General features: G+C 45.1%; 1 protein-coding gene and 1 long non-coding RNA gene across 14 annotated transcripts in view; both read left to right on the top strand.

Annotated features, from left to right (window-relative positions):
* LOC118375470 (zinc finger MIZ domain-containing protein 1-like) overlaps positions 1-17472 on the top strand; it is a 316755-nt gene that overhangs the window by 266007 nt on the left and 33276 nt on the right. For 7 of the 13 annotated variants that reach the window (XM_052498707.1, XM_052498708.1, XM_052498704.1 and 4 more), the window contains one exon: positions 15970-16005. The exons of 3 other annotated variants lie outside the window; for them this stretch is intronic. In XM_052498707.1, the coding sequence (XP_052354667.1) occupies positions 15970-16005 (36 nt within the window). Of the gene's footprint in view, positions 1-10188; positions 10478-10650; positions 10808-15969; positions 16006-17472 lie in introns of those variants that run through there. 3 more of the 13 variants (XM_052498714.1, XM_052498713.1, XM_052498716.1) reach the window with 3 other exon arrangements.
* On the top strand, positions 14051-15377 carry LOC127916536 (uncharacterized). The gene is made up of 3 exons (XR_008095230.1): positions 14051-14630; positions 14680-14875; positions 14925-15377. It is a non-coding gene; the product is annotated as an uncharacterized LOC127916536 (long non-coding RNA).

The raw sequence follows: 17472 nt of genomic DNA, 5'->3' as shown, positions 1-17472 counted from the left end.
TTTGTTTTCTTCCGCTTGGTGCCAAATGAACACCACCCAAGTGAAACAGGATTGTAAAATAAATTGTTACCCGTCTCATGATGAAGTGCAGGCTAGGAACATAGGACATAACTACTGTTGAACTCCACTGCGCAATGTTTGAACTTTTCTGGAGGCCGTTTTGTGTGTTGTTCTCAGTATTAGTTGATAACGTTGACTGTTGTCGCTAGAAGATTGTCTGATCACATCCTGGTTACAGACATGGGATGCATCCCGAATGACACCCTATGGGCCCTGGTCAAAACCAGCCCACTATATAGGGTGCCTTTTGGATCACAGCCATGGTCATGTTTCAGGGCTTCTGTGGTTTTCTTCATTTCTGTCTTCCGTTGAGAAGAGCTGTCCCGATGATAGGCAGTCTCACAGAAAATAGTCAACTCAACCATCTCTGCACATACACACACATAGACATTCACACACACATGCACATACACACACATAGACATTCACACACGCACGCACATACACACACATAGACATTCACACACGCACGCACATACACACACATAGACACACATAGACATTCACACACGTGCGCACACACATACATACACACACATATAGACATTCACACACACACGCATACATACACACGCACAACACACACACACACTACACACTACAGTAATGCTGTTCTCAGACACTGACTTTCAAATCCAATTCCTCCGATCCATACCACACTGTATTCCAGAGTGTCCATTTGTCTGAGTGAAATCTGGACAGGCAGGGGCAAGGGAGGGAGAGCGATGGATGGATCGATGGTTGGAGGGGTGTGGAGAAACGCCTGACAAAGCCACAACAGGTCAGAATAAAGATAAAGGGGTGTTTGAAAGAACTTTGAGTAACCATGGTTACCTTGAACGTTTTTGTGGTTCTAATGGAATGGAATTGGCTTGTTTTTGTGGTAAATATTTGGGAGTTTATTTCCAGTATGTTGGAACCAATACACGACAGAATTACTTTTCCCATTTCATCTCTCATTCGCCTCTGTGCTCATCCTTAGAGAGCGTTTTCAAAAACAACTGTTTCTCATGTAAGTCATCTAGAAAAAGTACCTTTCCTTTGTGGTTGATCATCCTGTTAGAAGGACCCAAACAGACAGATAGACAGACGTTAGTTTATATGGACAGGCCTGTTCCTTCCCCTGTATCTGTATTGATGGTCAAATGTGATTGTCGTCCTGGGCTCAGGTTGGACTGTGTGGTCTATAGTTAGAATCATCTCCAAGCCTTCTGATCTAATAAAGATAGTCTGGCCTTGGCCTTGACCTGGGCCCGATGTGTCCCAAATGGCACCCTATTCCCTATGGCCCCCTATTCCCTATGGCCCAGGTCAAAAGAACTAGACTAAGGGAAGATAGTGCCATTTGGGACGCAGCCTGAAAATGGGTTTCAGAGGAAGGAAAGCTTAGAACTGATGGAGACAAATGGGAAATATACTGAAGGGAATTATACATGGGAGATAAAGGGAGAGAGGAAGGGAGAGAGGGAGTGTGTGGATGGAGGCAGATGGGACTCAGACTGGTCCCACTCAACCAGCCAGCATCCATCTTACGTCGGGACGCAAGGACGTCTGTCTAAGGAACCAGACAAGAGGGAAACAGACGCAGTAAAAACACACAGACACTCTTAAGGCGACTATGTGAGGCTGGAAGAGAGGATGCACCAGCCCGACCTGTATGTGTGTGTCTCCTCCCGCATTAAGTGCAGCCCCAGCACAATCCCCTGACAGCCAGGCTGGCAATATAGGGCCCCACATCTGACACATGAGCCCAGACAGAGAGCAAGAGTCTTGGATCAACTCTGGCCGTCTCTGGGGAGGGGAGGGCCAGCCTGGTTCTCCATCCTCCAGCTCCACTCTGTAGGCTGATCAATGACAGGACGGTTATTACAGAAGAGATGTTCAAAGAAATTGTCTGCACACTTATAGGTCAAGTATTAATGCAAATGCCAGATATTTAACATTTTACTAATGTTAACTTTACCTCTTTGTAATGGCTGTATTATGCTGCCGGAAACCTAGGGGTCTGCATGTTTTACCATGCAATACGCTTCAGCAGAGATTTGGATTGCGATTTAAATTGCTTTCAGTGTGAGATTGCCTTATTGTAGCCCACCTAGAAAAAACTAGCTAGCAGTCTGAAATGCAAGATCCTCCTACAGTTAACCACTAGCTGGTGCTATGACAGCATCATTATCTGCAGGTAGCCATTAGCTGTTAGCCTCTAGCAGTTGCTGTACCGTGGATTACCTATCTGTAGCTAGCCTTTAGTCAATGCTGTGGATTACCTATCTGTAGCTAGCCTTTAGTCATTGCTGTGGATTACCTATCTGTAGCTAGCCTTTAGTCATTGTTGTGGATTACCTAGCTGTAGCTAGCCTTTAGTCATTGCTGTGGATTATCTAGCTGTAGCTAGCCTTTAGTCATTGCTGTGGATTACCTAGCAGTAGCTAGCCTTTAGTCATTGCTCTGGATTACCTAACTGTAGCTAGCCTTTAGTCATTGCTTTGGATTATCTATCTGTAGCTAGCCTTTAGTCATTGCTGTGGATTACCTAGCTGTAGCTAGCCTTTAGTCATTGCTTTGGATTATCTATCTGTAGCTAGCCTTTAGTCATTGCTGTGGATTACCTATCTGTAGCTAGCCTTTAGTCATTGCTGTGGATTACCTAGCTGTAGCTAGCCTTTAGTCATTGGTGTGGATTACCTATCTGTAGCTAGCCTTTAGTCATTGCTGTGGATTACCTTCAGACTGTTTAGGGTGCGTTTAGCAACGTCCCTGATAATTGTTACAAAGACCAGAGCTAACCCTAATCCCATTCCTCACATCTGACTGACTCATTCGCTCGCTAGCTATAGTTTCCCTCAGACGGCCTACAAGGGGAAGTGGATAGACCGAAGGCACAGAGCATCATCTAGGTTTTGTACAGTGCTGACCAGTGGATATTTAGGGTTACCAAACTGGTTCTTGGTTCCTATCTGGTGGCAGCAGTCAGTCAATCTTTCACCTCTTATATTTGGTCCACCTTTCCCTGAAGCTGTCTCTGTGACATTCAATAAACACAACAGTGTCCCTCAAAATGACAGCCCCCACAGACATTCTCACCTCTCGCTCGTAATCCTCACTGCTTACACATTTGGGTGTAGAAACATTTCAGACAGCTACTTTTCTGAATTCCTGAGAGGGGCGAGTTTGGAGTTGTTCTTGGGTTCATTTCAAGGTGTGACAGAGGAGGATTGTGTTTTTTTAAATGCTTTATGTCTGACTTCTTTCAACAAGTCTTGGCATAACATGTAGGCTGGATGACTACTAGCCTATTACAGTGCAGCAGAATGTCAACAGTTGTGTGATTGTTGGTAGAGGTTACTAAAGGTCATAAAAAGATGCAGGATCTTGTTTCTTCTTATTCCCCTTAAATTAATTAAAGAAAACCATACAAATAATACAAAGTTATTGATATTGACAACACTGTTTTGCAAGAGAGTAGTATATGATTGATATCAGTCATTCAGGGATTGAATTTGAATCGACTGCATGACCTTATTCACATCGCTACCACAAGAAACTGTCTCATGGGAATAGGGGAAGTAGTAGACTATATGGAGAGATCAGGAGACTACATGACCTTATTCACATCGCTACCACAACAAACTGTCTCATGGGTTTAGGGGAAGTAGTAGACTATATGGAGAGATCAGGAGACTGCATGACCTTATTCACATCGCTACCACAACAAACTGTCTCATGGGAATAGGGGAAGTAGTAGACTATATGGAGAGATCAGGAGACTGCATGACCTTATTCACATCGCTACCACAACAAACTGTCTCATGGGTTTAGGGGAAGTAGTAGACTATATGGAGAGATCAGGAGACTGCATGACCTTATTCACATCGCTACCACAACAAACTGTCTCATGGGTTTAGGGGAAGTAGTAGACTATATGGAGAGATCAGGAGACTGCATGACCTTATTCACATCGCTACCACAACAAACTGTCTCATGGGAATAGGGGAAGTAGTAGACTATATGGAGAGATCAGGAGACTGCATGACCTTATTCACATCGCTACCACAACAAACTGTCTCATGGGAATAGCGGAAGTAATAGACTATATGGAGAGATCAGGAGACTGCATGACCTTATTCACATCGCTACCACAACAAACTGTCTCATGGGAATAGGGGAAGTAGTAGACTATATGGAGAGATCAGGAGACTGCATGACCTTATTCACATCGCTACCACAACAAACTGTCTCATGGGTTTAGGGGAAGTAGTAGACTATATGGAGAGATCAGGAGACTACATGACCTTATTCACATCGCTACCACAACAAACTGTCTCATGGGTTTAGGGGAAGTAGTAGACTATATGGAGAGATCAGGAGACTGCATGACCTTATTCACATCGCTACCACAACAAACTGTCTCATGGGAATAGGGGAAGTAGTAGACTATATGGAGAGATCAGGAGACTGCATGACCTTATTCACATCGCTACCACAACAAACTGTCTCATGGGAATAGGGGAAGTAGTAGACTATATGGAGAGATCAGGAGACTACATGACCTTATTCACATCGCTACCACAACAAACTGTCTCATGGGAATAGGGGAAGTAGTAGACTATATGGAGAGATCAGGAGACTGCATGACCTTATTCACATCGCTACCACAACAAACTGTCTCATGGGAATAGGGGAAGTAGTAGACTATATGGAGAGATCAGGAGACTGCATGACCTTATTCACATCGCTACCACAACAAACTGTCTCATGGGAATAGGGAAGTAGTAGACTATATGGAGAGATCAGGAGACTGCATGACCTTATTCACATCGCTACCACAACAAACTGTCTCATGGGAATAGGGAAGTAGTAGACTATATGGAGAGATCAGGAGACTGCATGACCTTATTCACATCGCTACCACAACAAACTGTCTCATGGGTTTAGGGAAGTAGTAGACTATATGGAGAGATCAGGAGACTGCATGACCTTATTCACATCGCTACCACAACAAACTGTCTCATGGGTTTAGGGAAGTAGTAGACTATATGGAGAGATCAGGAGACTGCATGACCTTATTCACATCGCTACCACAACAAACTGTCTCATGGGTTTAGGGAAGTAGTAGACTATATGGAGAGATCAGGAGACTGCATGACCTTATTCACATCGCTACCACAACAAACTGTCTCATGGGAATAGGGGAAGTAGTAGACTATATGGAGAGATCAGGAGACTGCATGACCTTATTCACATCGCTACCACAACAAACTGTCTCATGGGAATAGGGAAGTAGTAGACTATATGGAGAGATCAGGAGACTGCATGACCTTATTCACATCGCTACCACAACAAACTGTCTCATGGGAATAGGGGAAGTAATAGACTATATGGAGAGATCAGGAGACTGCATGACCTTATTCACATCGCTACCACAACAAACTGTCTCATGGGAATAGGGGAAGTAGTAGACTATATGGAGAGATCAGGAGACTGCATGACCTTATTCACATCGCTACCACAACAAACTGTCTCATGGGTTTAGGGGAAGTAGTAGACTATATGGAGAGATCAGGAGACTGCATGACCTTATTCACATCGCTACCACAACAAACTGTCTCATGGGAATAGGGGAAGTAGTAGACTATATGGAGAGATCAGGAGACTGCATGACCTTATTCACATCGCTACCACAACAAACTGTCTCATGGGAATAGGGGAAGTAGTAGACTATATGGAGAGATCAGGAGACTGCATGACCTTATTCACATCGCTACCACAACAAACTGTCTCATGGGTTTAGGGGAAGTAGTAGACTATATGGAGAGATCAGGAGACTACATGACCTTATTCACATCGCTACCACAACAAACTGTCTCATGGGAATAGGGGAAGTAGTAGACTATATGGAGAGATCAGGAGACTGCATGACCTTATTCACATCGCTACCACAACAAACTGTCTCATGGGAATAGGGGAAGTAGTAGACTATATGGAGAGATCAGGAGACTGCATGACCTTATTCACATCGCTACCACAACAAACTGTCTCATGGGAATAGGGGAAGTAGTAGACTATATGGAGAGATCAGGAGACTGCATGACCTTATTCACATCGCTACCACAACAAACTGTCTCATGGGTTTAGGGGAAGTAGTAGACTATATGGAGAGATCAGGAGACTGCATGACAAAGACAAGTGTGCAGCCAAAGTTTCAGTTCCTGCATACAGTAGCTTGAGTTTGCAATCTGCAGCCAAGTTAGCAAAGAACAGCAGTGCTACATATTGCTACTTTCTTTTACCCTCTAACAAATGTGACACTACTCAGAGATATATCTACACATACAGCTGAGTGACTGTATAAAGCACTGAAGTGAGAGAGAGCAGAGCTCTCCTCCGGTTTCTCTCTCTACTGCTTGTCACAAATATATCACCGTCGTCTCTACGCTGGCTGCCATATTGGGGTCTGATTTCTCTCAGTTTTGTGTCAGCACTGAACCACTGACACACTAGTGAAATAGAGGGTTGGGAAAATATATAACTTGGGACAAGGGAGAGACTGTTGTCCAGGCTGTATTGGTTTTAAGTGGATGGGAGAGGGTGAGGGTGTAACTCTCCTAGAGAGGTAGAGCGAGAGTGTACATGAACTTGGTTGTGAAATAGGGGGAAAGGGAGAGAGATTTAGCTGGTTTGGAGTGGAAAGGGAGAAGGGAGAAGAGTGTAAGGAAGTTGGAATGGGACAGAGAGAGAGTTGGCCAGGGTTCTGTGTTAGTTGGGAGAGTCCCTTCACTGACGTCCCCCTCTCTGGTCTCAGACGTAAAGAATGTTAGGCAGGCCAGGCAGGGCTGTGGCATGCTGACAGCACTGAGTAAATTAACATAGCATGTTCACTGGGCAATCTGCTGTCGCACGTCAGGGAAAGCAACCAATCCAGCCTGTCATCAGTGACAGATCACGTCCAGTGTGAGGCAGGCAGTAACTCACACACAACACACATTCTGTGGAAACGCACACAAATACACTATATATACAAAGGTATGTGGGCACCCCTTCAAATTAGTGGATTTAGCTATTTCAGCCAGACCCGTTACTGACAGGTGTATAAAATTGCACATAAAAATCGTCTGTCCTCGGTTACAATACTCACTACCGAGTTCCAAACTGCCTCTGGAAGCAACGTCAGCACAAGAACTGTTCGTTGGGAGCTTCATGAAATGGGTTTCCATGGCCGAGTCGCCGCACACAAGCCTAAGATCACCATGCGCAATGCTAAGCATCGCCTGGAGTGATGTTAAGCTTTCCTCCATTGGACTCTTTAGTGGTGGAAACACGTTCTCTAGAGTGATGAATCACGCTTCACCATCTGGCAGTATGACGGACGAATATGAGTTTGGTGGATTCCAGGAGAACGCTACCTTCCCCAATGCATAGTGCTAACTGTAACGTTTGGTGGAGGAGGATTAATGGTCTGGAGCTGTTTTTCATGGTTCGGGACACTACAGCATACGATGACATTCTAGAATGACATTCTGTTCCTTCCAACTTTGTGGAAACATTTTGGGGAAGGCCCCTTCCTGTTTCAGCATGACAGTGCCCCTGTACACAAAGTGACTTCCATACAGAAATGCTTTGTCGAGATCAGTGTGGACGAACTGACCTCAACCCCAGCGAACACCTTTGGGATGAATTGGAACGCAGACTGTGAGCCAGGCCTAATCGCCCAACATCAGTGCCCGACCTAATGCTCTTGTGGCTGAATGGAAGCAAGTCCCTGCAGCAATGTTCCAACATCTAGTGGAAAGCCTTCCCAGAAGAGTGAGTCTGTTATAGCAGCAAAGGGGGACCAACTCCATATTAATGCTCATGATTCTGGAATGAGATGTTCAACGGGCAGTTGTCCACATACTTTTGGTCAGGTAGTGTATGTAGACACATGCTCATGTACGTACACAGACACACTCTCTCTATCTCTCTCTTCCTCTCTCTCTCTCATCCTCTCACCCTCTTTAGCTCTGTCTTTCAGACACTCACCCTTTCTCTCCCCCCCACTCTGTAAGTTATCTTTTCCCTGTAGCCGTGTAAGGCAAACTGGTAGTGTCTCCTTTGTTACTGACCCAATCAACCTTCTAGACTATTTAATTACTGCTGAGCCAGAGAGAGAGAGAGGTGGGGGAGAGAGGTGGGGGAGAGAGAGAGAGAGAGAGAGAGAGAGAGGTGAGGGAGAGAGGTGGGGGAGAGAGAGAGGGAGAGGTGAGGGAGAGAGAGAGAGGTGAGGGAGAGAGGTGGGGAAGAGAGAGAGAGGTGGGGGAGAGAGAGAGAGGTGGGGGAGAGAGAGAGAGGTGGGGGAGAGAGGGCGAGAGAGTTGGGGGAGAGAGAGAGAGAGATGTGGGGGAGATAAGGAGGGAGGGAGAGAGAGAGAGTTGAGGGAGAGAGAGAGAGGTGAGGGAGAGAGAGAGAGAGAGGGGGGGGAGAGAGAGGTGGTGGGGGGTGGGGGGGGAGAGGGGGGAGAGTGGGGGGGGGGAGAGAGAGAGAGGTGGGGGAGAGAGAGATGGGGGGGAGCATTCCTGCCACTGCATTATTAACCAGATGCTGCTATACAACTATATATAGTATACATGTAGGTCTGTAAGAAGTCTCCTCTGACACTAAGCTTTGCCTCCTTAGATGTTGATGATGAAATCTCTTTGCAACATAAAAGTACCGTTAACTTTTCAAACTAGTAAAACCCCTGAAACAGATGTGTACGGAGGAAAATACTTATTTAATGTGATTATGATGTTATAATTTTGAACATTAGGTGATTCATTGGTAAAAAGTAATTTATCTGAACTCCTGTGGAACAGTGCGGACCTGGTTGGTCTCTCTTTTGTGGAGGAAACGTGCAAAGAGGTGATATCACAGCGTTTACACCTTCAGTGCAGAACTTGCACTTTTCACACAGTACTTTACAGTGAAATGCTGCATCAGACCTCCGTGTGTCAATGATGGTGCTCTGTAGGCCTGCTTGCCTCCCCCCTCTCTCTCTCTCTCCCATCTCTCTCCCCTCTCTCCTCTCTCTGTCCCCCCTCTCTCTTTTTCTCTCCCTCCCTCTTTCTCTCTCTATCCTTCTCTCTATCTCCCCCCTCTCTCTCTCTCTCTCTCTCTCTCTCTCTCTCTCTCTCTCTCTCTCTCTCTCTCTCTCTCTCTCTCTCTCTCTCTCTCTCTCTCTCTCTCTTTCTCTCTTTCTTTCTCTCTGTCTCTGATGTGCTGGCCTTTGGCCAGGTAACAGTCTGTCTAGCATGTTGTGTCCCACCCACTTCTGCAAGTTAGTAATGTGAGCTGGCTGCATTTTCTTCTCCTTCCCCCTCTAGGTGTGTGTGTGTGTGTGTGTGTGTGTGTGTGTGTGTGTGTGTGTGTGTGTGTGTGTGTGTGTGTGTGTGTGTGTGTGTGTGTGTGTGTGTGTGTGTGTGTGTGTGTGTGTGTGTGTGTGTGTGTGAGAGACAGAGAGTGTGTGTGTCTATACTTATATACATGCCTGTTTGTGTGTGTGATGAGAGCTTCAGGGGGCAGTGCAATGATCACTAGCGAATAAAAACAGGAGGCATCAATAACAACACCACACAACATAGGTGAGGAGGAGTTGTATCTCTCTCTCTTTTCCCTCTCTTTCGTTTCTCTCTCTCTCTCTCTCTCTCTCTCTCTCTCTCTCTCTCTCTCTCTCTCTCTCTCTCTCTCTCTCTCTCTCTCTCTCTCTCTCTCTCCTCTCTTTCCCTCTCTTTCCCTCTCTCTCTCTCCCTCTCCTCTCTCTCTCCCCTCTCTCTCTCTCTCTCCCTCTCTCTTCCCCCTCTCTCTCTCTCTCTCCCTCTCTCTTTCCTCTCTCTCCCTCTCTCTTTCCCCTCTCTCGCTCTCGCTCTCTCTCTCCCTCTCTCTTCCCCCTCTCTCTCTCTCTCTCTCTCTCTCTCCCTCTCTTTCTCTCTCTCTCTCTCTCTCTCTCTCTCTCTCTCTCTCTCTCTCTCTCTCTCTCTCCCTCTCTCTTTCCCCTCTCCCTCTCTCCCTGCATCCTGTCATCTGTGGAGTGAGTTGGAGCTGATAGCAGGTACAGCTGGAGGCTGTAACCCATTATTACTGAGCGATCTCTGATTGGCTGAGCCGACGAGACCGGGAGACAGCTTCTGAATAATAGACGAGCATTGTGCCGACACTGGACAGGAAATAGAGAGAGAACCAGAGAGAGAGAAAGCGTGCGCGTGCGCACGAGAGAGAGTGAGGCAGAGAGATCAACAACAGAGTGAAAGATGAAAGTAAGGGCAGAGGAAAGAGATGAAAGAAGGGAGGAATAAGTGAAACCGTTGCCACTGGTCTAGTGTTGTTCTGACATCAGAGCTTTCTCTCTCTCTCTGTGCTATGAGGAAAATGACATGAGACACACTGAGACTTTGCTTGACTCTGGGTAAGTCTGAGAGCAGTGTGTGTGCGCCTGCGTGTGTGAATACTCTGATTTGAGTTATAAATATTAGGCATTTTAGGTGTGCGGAAAAAAGAAAGTTTTATAGTATGTGAAATTTTACAAATTGAGTGTGTGTCAAATGCCAGGTGTCAGACTCATTTCAGCTTTTCATTTAGTAGAATTCTCCGCACACTATTGAGGGAAATGATCGTCTTCCGAGACCCACGTGTGTCTGAAAACCGCTTATAACCAGCTGAGGGGATGCACTGAACCAAAGTGAATGAATGCAGCGTGAGGGCACTGTATCTGTGTTGAGCTGTCTGCTTGAAGAAGGTATTTGTATGTTTGCATGTTTCGGTGACGTCTGTGGTTGCAGTGTGCATGTGGGATTGTGTGTTAGACAACCCCAGTCTGATATAAGTAGGGTCCCCTGCTATTGCTCATGATATAATGAGTGTTTTGAGTCTGAGAGCATGAATATAATTAGTCTGACTAGAATGGACACTCCTGATGGATTCATTGATTAGAAACTTTGGAATTAGAATTTCTTCTCTCCACGTTTTAAAACTCTTCAATGTGTGTTTCCACTATTTATATGCAACAGTGTAATATCCTAAAGCACTACAAAATGAGTGTGATTCATTATAAAAGATTATGAGAAATGTAGTACATTTTCTGTTCTAGTGGATGGATATATACAGTACCAGTCAAAAGTTTAGACACACCGACTCATTCCAGGATTTTTCTTTATTTTTACTTTTATCTACATTGTAGAATAATAGTGAGGACATCAAAACCATGAAATAACACATATGGAATCATGTAGTAACCAAACATGTTTAAATATAAGATAGATTTTGATTTGTTTGAGATTCTTCAAAGTAGCCACCCTTTGCCTTGATGACAGCTTTGCACACTCTTCACATTTTCTCAACCAGCTTCATGAATGCATTTCAATTACCATGTGTGCCTTCAGTCGTGTTGTGACATGGTAGGGGTAGTATACAGAAGATAGCCCTATTTGGTAAAAGACCAAGTCCATATTATGACAAGAACATCTCAAATAAGCAAAAATAAACGACAGTCCATCAATACTTTAAGACATGAAGGTCCATCAATACGGAAAATGTCTAGAAATTTGGAAGTTTCTTCAAGTGCAGTCGCAAAAACCATCAAGCGCCATGATGAAACTGTCTCTCATGAAGACCACCACAGGAAGACCCAGAGTTGCCTCTGTGCTGCGGAGGATATGTTCTTCAGAGTTACCAGCCTCAGAAATTGCAGGCCAAATAAATGCTTCACAGAGTTAAAGTAACAGACACGTCTCAACATCAACTGTTCAGAGGAGACTACGTGAATCAGGCCTTCATAGTCGAATTGCTGCAAAGAAACCACTACTAAAGGACACCAATAATAAGAAGAGACTTGCTTTGGCCAAGAAACACGAGCAATGGACATTAGACCGGTAGAAATCTGTCCTTTGGTCTGATGAGTCCAAATTAGAGATTTTTTTTCCAACTGACGTGTCTTTGTGAGATGCAGAGTAGATGAATGGATGATCTCCGCATGTGTGGTTCCCACCGTGAAGCATGGAAGAGAAGGTGTGATGGTGCTTTGCTGGTGACACTGTCTATGATTTATTTAGAATTCAAGGCACACTTAACCAGCATGGCTACCACAGCATTCTGCAGCGAAACACCATCCCATCTGGTTTGCATTTAGTGGGACAATCATTTGTTTTTCAACAGGACAATGACCCAACACACCTCCAGGCTGCGTAAGGACTATTTGACCAAGAAGGAGAGTGATGGAGTGGTGCATCAGATGACCTGGCCTCCACAATCGCCCAATCTCAACCAAATTAAGATGGTTTGGGATGAGTTGGACAGCAAAGTGAAGGAAAAGAGGCCAACAAGTGCTCAGCATATGTGGGAACTCCTTCAAGACACTTGGAAAAGCATTCCAGGTGAAGCTGGTTGAGAGAGTGCCTAGATTGTGCAAAGCTTTCATCAAGGCAAAGGGTGGCTACTTTCAAGAATCTAAAATATGTTTTGATTTGATGAACACTTTTTTGGTTACTACATGATTCCATATGTGTTATTTCATAGTTGTGAAATGTAGAAAATAGTACAAATAAAGAAAAACCCTTGAATGAGTAAGTGTGTCCAAACTTTGGACTGGTACTGTATGTCTGAGAGCGTGACGAGAGCCTAGCAGCACTGCACAGGACAGGCGTTAGACATCAGCTGACAAGGGCTTGACCTGCTTGGGCCACAGTTTGACACACACACACACGCACACACACAGGCACACACACACACTTGGGCCACAGTTTGACTCACTGACCTGAGCTCTGCATCAGAGAGACTGTCTACCCGTTCAGTAAGATTGTGTAGTACTGAGAGGACAGTGGCTGCACAACTAGTAAGATTGTGTACTGGGAGGACAGTAAGATTGTGTACTGGGAGGACAGTAAGGTTGTGTACTGGGACGACAGTAAGGTTGTGTACTGGGACGACAGTAAGGTTGTGTACTGGGAGGACAGTAAGGTTGTGTACTGGGAGGACAGTAAGGTTGTGTACTGGGAGGACAGTAAGGTTGTGTACTGGGAGGACAGTAAGGTTGTGTACTGGGAGGACAGTAAGGTTGTGTACTGGGAGGACAGTGGGTGATTCAGTAAGACAGACAGGGTGTAGTTCCCAGTGAACACTGTTGATCTGTTGAGCTGCACCGTGTCTGTTTCCTGTATATCTAATGTGCTCAAACCACTGGCAGTAGCCTCAGAGCTTTTGTGTGTGTGTGTGTGTGTGTGTGTGTGTGTGTGTGTGTGTGTGTGTGTGTGTGTGTGTGTGTGTGTGTGTGTGTGTGTGTGTGTGTGTGTGTGTGTGTGTGTGTGTGTGTGTGTGTGTCTGTGTGTGTGTGTGTGTGTGTGTGTCTGTGCCATTTCCTCTTCTGTAAGAAGCCTAGGACACTGACTTAAAGGCCCAATGAAGATGTTTTATGTCAATATAAAATCCTTTCTGTGTAACGAATAAGTACCTTACTGTGAATGTTTCTAATCAAAATGGTAAAAAATACAAAATTGGCTTCTTGTCGAAGATACATTTCTCAAGCAAGAATTTTGCTAGGACGGTCTAGGATTGGTCTGAGTGGGAGGGGCAAACAGGAATTTTGCTAGGACGGTCTAGGATTGGTCTGAGTGGGAGGGGCAAACAGGAATTTGGAACTCTCTTATTCTTATTTCTTATTTCAACTAATTTACCGCCTGGTACCCACCAAAACAGGCAACAATTTTAGGATGGTCTTTTCGTCATTTGTACAATTTAACAGTATTATTCCAACATCATAGTGTGGAAATACACTCAGTGGCCAGTTTATTAGGTACACCACGAAAACGGATCGCTTCTACAGACAGTGAGTCACGTGGCCGTGGCTTGCTATATAAGACAGGCATTCAGTTACTGTTTGATTGGATGCTAGAGTTGGAAAAACAAGTGACCTAAGCGACTTTGAGTGTGGTATGATTGTCGGTGTCAGGCGTGCGGGATCCAGTATCTCAGAACCCCCTTCGACCTTCCACACACGAGAGTGCCTAGGGATTACCGAGAATGGTGAGACAAACAAAAAACACCCAGTCAGCGTCAGTCCTATGGGCGAAAACATTGACGAGAGGTCGAAGGAGAATGGCAAGAATCATGCAAGCTAACAGGCGGGCCACAAACAGACAACGGTGTCCAGACAACAGTGTCCAGACAACAGTGTCCACACCTATCAGCTAAAATCAAGAAGAAGTGGCTCCAGTGAAAATGCGATCACCAACACTGGACAACTGAGGAGTGGAAAAACATTGCCTGGTCCAATTAATTCTGGTGTACTGTTGTCTGGATTTGGACACATCCTGTCTGGTACAGGTTGGTGGTGTGCTGTTGTCTGGATTTGGACACATCCTGTCTGGTACAGGTTGGTGGTGTACTGTTGTCTGGATTTGGACACATCCTGTCTGGTACAGGTTGGTGGTGTACTGTTGTCTGGATTTGGACACATCCTGTCTGGTACAGGTTGGTGGTGTACTGTTGTCTGGATTTGGACACATCCTGTCTGGTACAGGTTGGTGGTGTACTGTTGTCTGGATTTGGACACATCCTGTCTGGTACAGGTTGGTGGTGTGCTGTTGTCTGGATTTGGACACATCCTGTCTGGTACAGGTTGGTGGTGTACTGTTGTCTGGATTTGGACACATCCTGTCTGGTACAGGTTGGTGGTGTACTGTTGTCTGGATTTGGACACATCCTGTCTGGTACAGGTTGGTGGTGTACTGTTGTCTGGATTTGGACACATCCTGTCTGGTACAGGTTGGTGGTGTACTGTTGTCTGGATTTGGACACATCCTGTCTGGTACAGGTTGGTGGTGTGCTGTTGTCTGGATTTGGACACATCCTGTCTGGTACAGGTTGGTGGTGTACTGTTGTCTGGATTTGGACACATCCTGTCTGGTACAGGTTGGTGGTGTACTGTTGTCTGGATTTGGACACATCCTGTCTGGTACAGGTTGGTGGTGTACTGTTGTCTGGATTTGGACACATCCTGTCTGGTACAGGATGTGTGGGGAATGTTTTTCTGGCACATGTTAGGTCCCTTGATACCAATTGAGCAACGCATGGTACTAAATGTGTGTACCTAATAAACTGGTATTGTATAAATAAAACACAGGAAAATCCTATTTTGGACTAGCCTCAGGATAGTGTAAATCCTATCCATGTAATGTGTTCTAACCACTGAAACCTCCAGTTGTTGTGCGTCAGTATGTTGGTGTTTGTATGTGTATGTTTTATTTTGTATTGTTTGAAAAAAATAATAATACTGTATTTAAAAAGGAATCCTTACAGTATAAGTGTGTGTGAGTGCGTGCGAGCAAGTGTGTGATTGAGAAATGTAATTTTTTGGGCATTAATATGGAAATGGTCCCCCCTTTGCTGCTATAACGTGCGTGCGTGAGCACACTACGCTAGGCTGCATTGTAATCTGGAAACTAGTATGATTTATCCTATCTCTGTGCCCTCTCAAGAGCATTGAAGTCAACCACAATAAATCCTGTTGTGCGGGAGTTATTTTTATTTTTCTACATAGTGCATTATCTACCATGACTCTCCCTCTCTGCATCTCTTTTTGGGATCAGGTATTCACAGCCAAATGCATATTATGATCTGGAGATGTGAAGTCTACTGACCCTGTGGGGCGGAAGGAAAGGGTCTTTGCGAGGGATTGGCATGAGCCTAGGATTTTTGCCAAAGTGGGCCTAATTTAGTTTTTGTTTTGTGTGTGTTTTCTTTGAGCCTCGATTATTTGTGGGTTTGGTGCTGTGGGCACATACACAGGGAGACAAGACACATAAATTGCAGACTGCACCTTTAACTTGACTGTTGCTGCTGCATTTTGTGTTTTGTTCGTGATTAACCCCTCCCTCCCCAGTAAAATGTGTAATTTGAACCCTACAGAAACCAACACCTGCAGGAGATGTCAGAGTGACTCAGGTAGTTAACCTCCCTCCCTCCATCCCTCACTCCCTCCATCCTTCTCTGGCTCCAGCATCTGACCGTTTGTCATTACGCTCATCCCTCCATCACCACCTCTCCATCTGAATGTTCCGTATGCCCACAGAGGCCAAATCAAACTCGCACTGTGAGAAAACCTGAACAGTTGCGTTTCAGTAAACAAATAAAAAACAGACCATTTATAAAATAATGTGATTATTTATCCTGAGCCGGTTTTTCCCCAGCAGTGCGCTTTTGATTGAATCTGCCTCAAGAGTCTTGGAGAGAGATTATAAACCCATTGGATGTGCTTCTGGTTGGGCAGAGGCTAGCGGAGTGGAGGGGGGGGGGGATCATTGGCCGGGAAGGATATCATTGGCTGCTAAATGGGTTCCATTACGGTTTTGCAGAAGCATGACTTTGAATGCATCCCAAATGGCACCCTATTCCCTATATTTAGGGAATGATCTAGGGTGCCATTTGAGGTGCACACTTTTGATTTCAGGAGGATTTGATATCCTCTCTCCATATTTTGCATACATTATTCTCCCCACATAACACAGCATACTGTCTGGAGCTTGTATAGATAGACCTTATGATTTTATAGAAATATATATTTTTTGTCTCGTGTCACACATTGTATGTGTATAGGCGTCCAATGTGCGGTTTTCATGTTCTGAGGATGTGTACTGTGTCTTATATGTGTACAGTGTGTACTACCTCGATCTGTAATGTGTGTGAGCTGGTCTGCATGTGTTTCTGTATCAGAGTAATGTGGGCTGCACAGTCAAACAGTCCTTTAGGCTAGTCTGTGACATCACTGCTTACCACATTCATCCAAACTGTACGTTCAGTGGAAATGTGTGGTCTGGTCTTTTAAACTTGCTGTTTATAATGTAGAAGTGCTGCGATATCGCAGTGTCAACAACAGAGAAAGATACACTACTTGTGGACACCTGCTCGTTGAACATCTCATTCCAAAGTCATGGGCATTAATATGGAAATGGTCCCCCCTTTGCTGCTATATCAGACTCACTATTCTGGGAAGGCTTTCCACTAGATGTTGGAAGATTGCTGCGGGGACTTGCTTCCATTCAGACACAAGAGCATTAGTGAGGTTGGGCACTGATGTTGGGCGATTAGGCCTGGCTCACAGTCTGCATTCCAATTCATCCCGAAGGTGTTCAGTGGGGTTGATGTCAGGGCTCTGTTCAGGCCAGTCAAGTTCTTCCACACTGATCTCAACAAACCATTTCTGTATCGACCTGGCTTTGTGTACAGGGGCGTTGTCATGTTGAAACAGGAAAGGACCTTCCCCAAACTGCTGCCACAAAGTTGGAAGCACAGAATCATCAAGAATGTAATTGTATGCTGTAGTGTTAAGATTTCCCTTCACTGGGGCCTAGCCCGAACCATGAAAAACAGCCCCAGACCATTATTCCTTCTCCACCAAACTTTACAGCTGGG

Source organism: Oncorhynchus keta, chromosome 36 (genome assembly GCF_023373465.1).
Source record: "Oncorhynchus keta strain PuntledgeMale-10-30-2019 chromosome 36, Oket_V2, whole genome shotgun sequence".
NCBI classification, from domain to species: Eukaryota; Metazoa; Chordata; class Actinopteri; order Salmoniformes; family Salmonidae; genus Oncorhynchus; species Oncorhynchus keta.
Note: the sequence above shows the minus strand (reverse complement) of the source record. Positions and strands in the feature narration are given on the sequence as shown.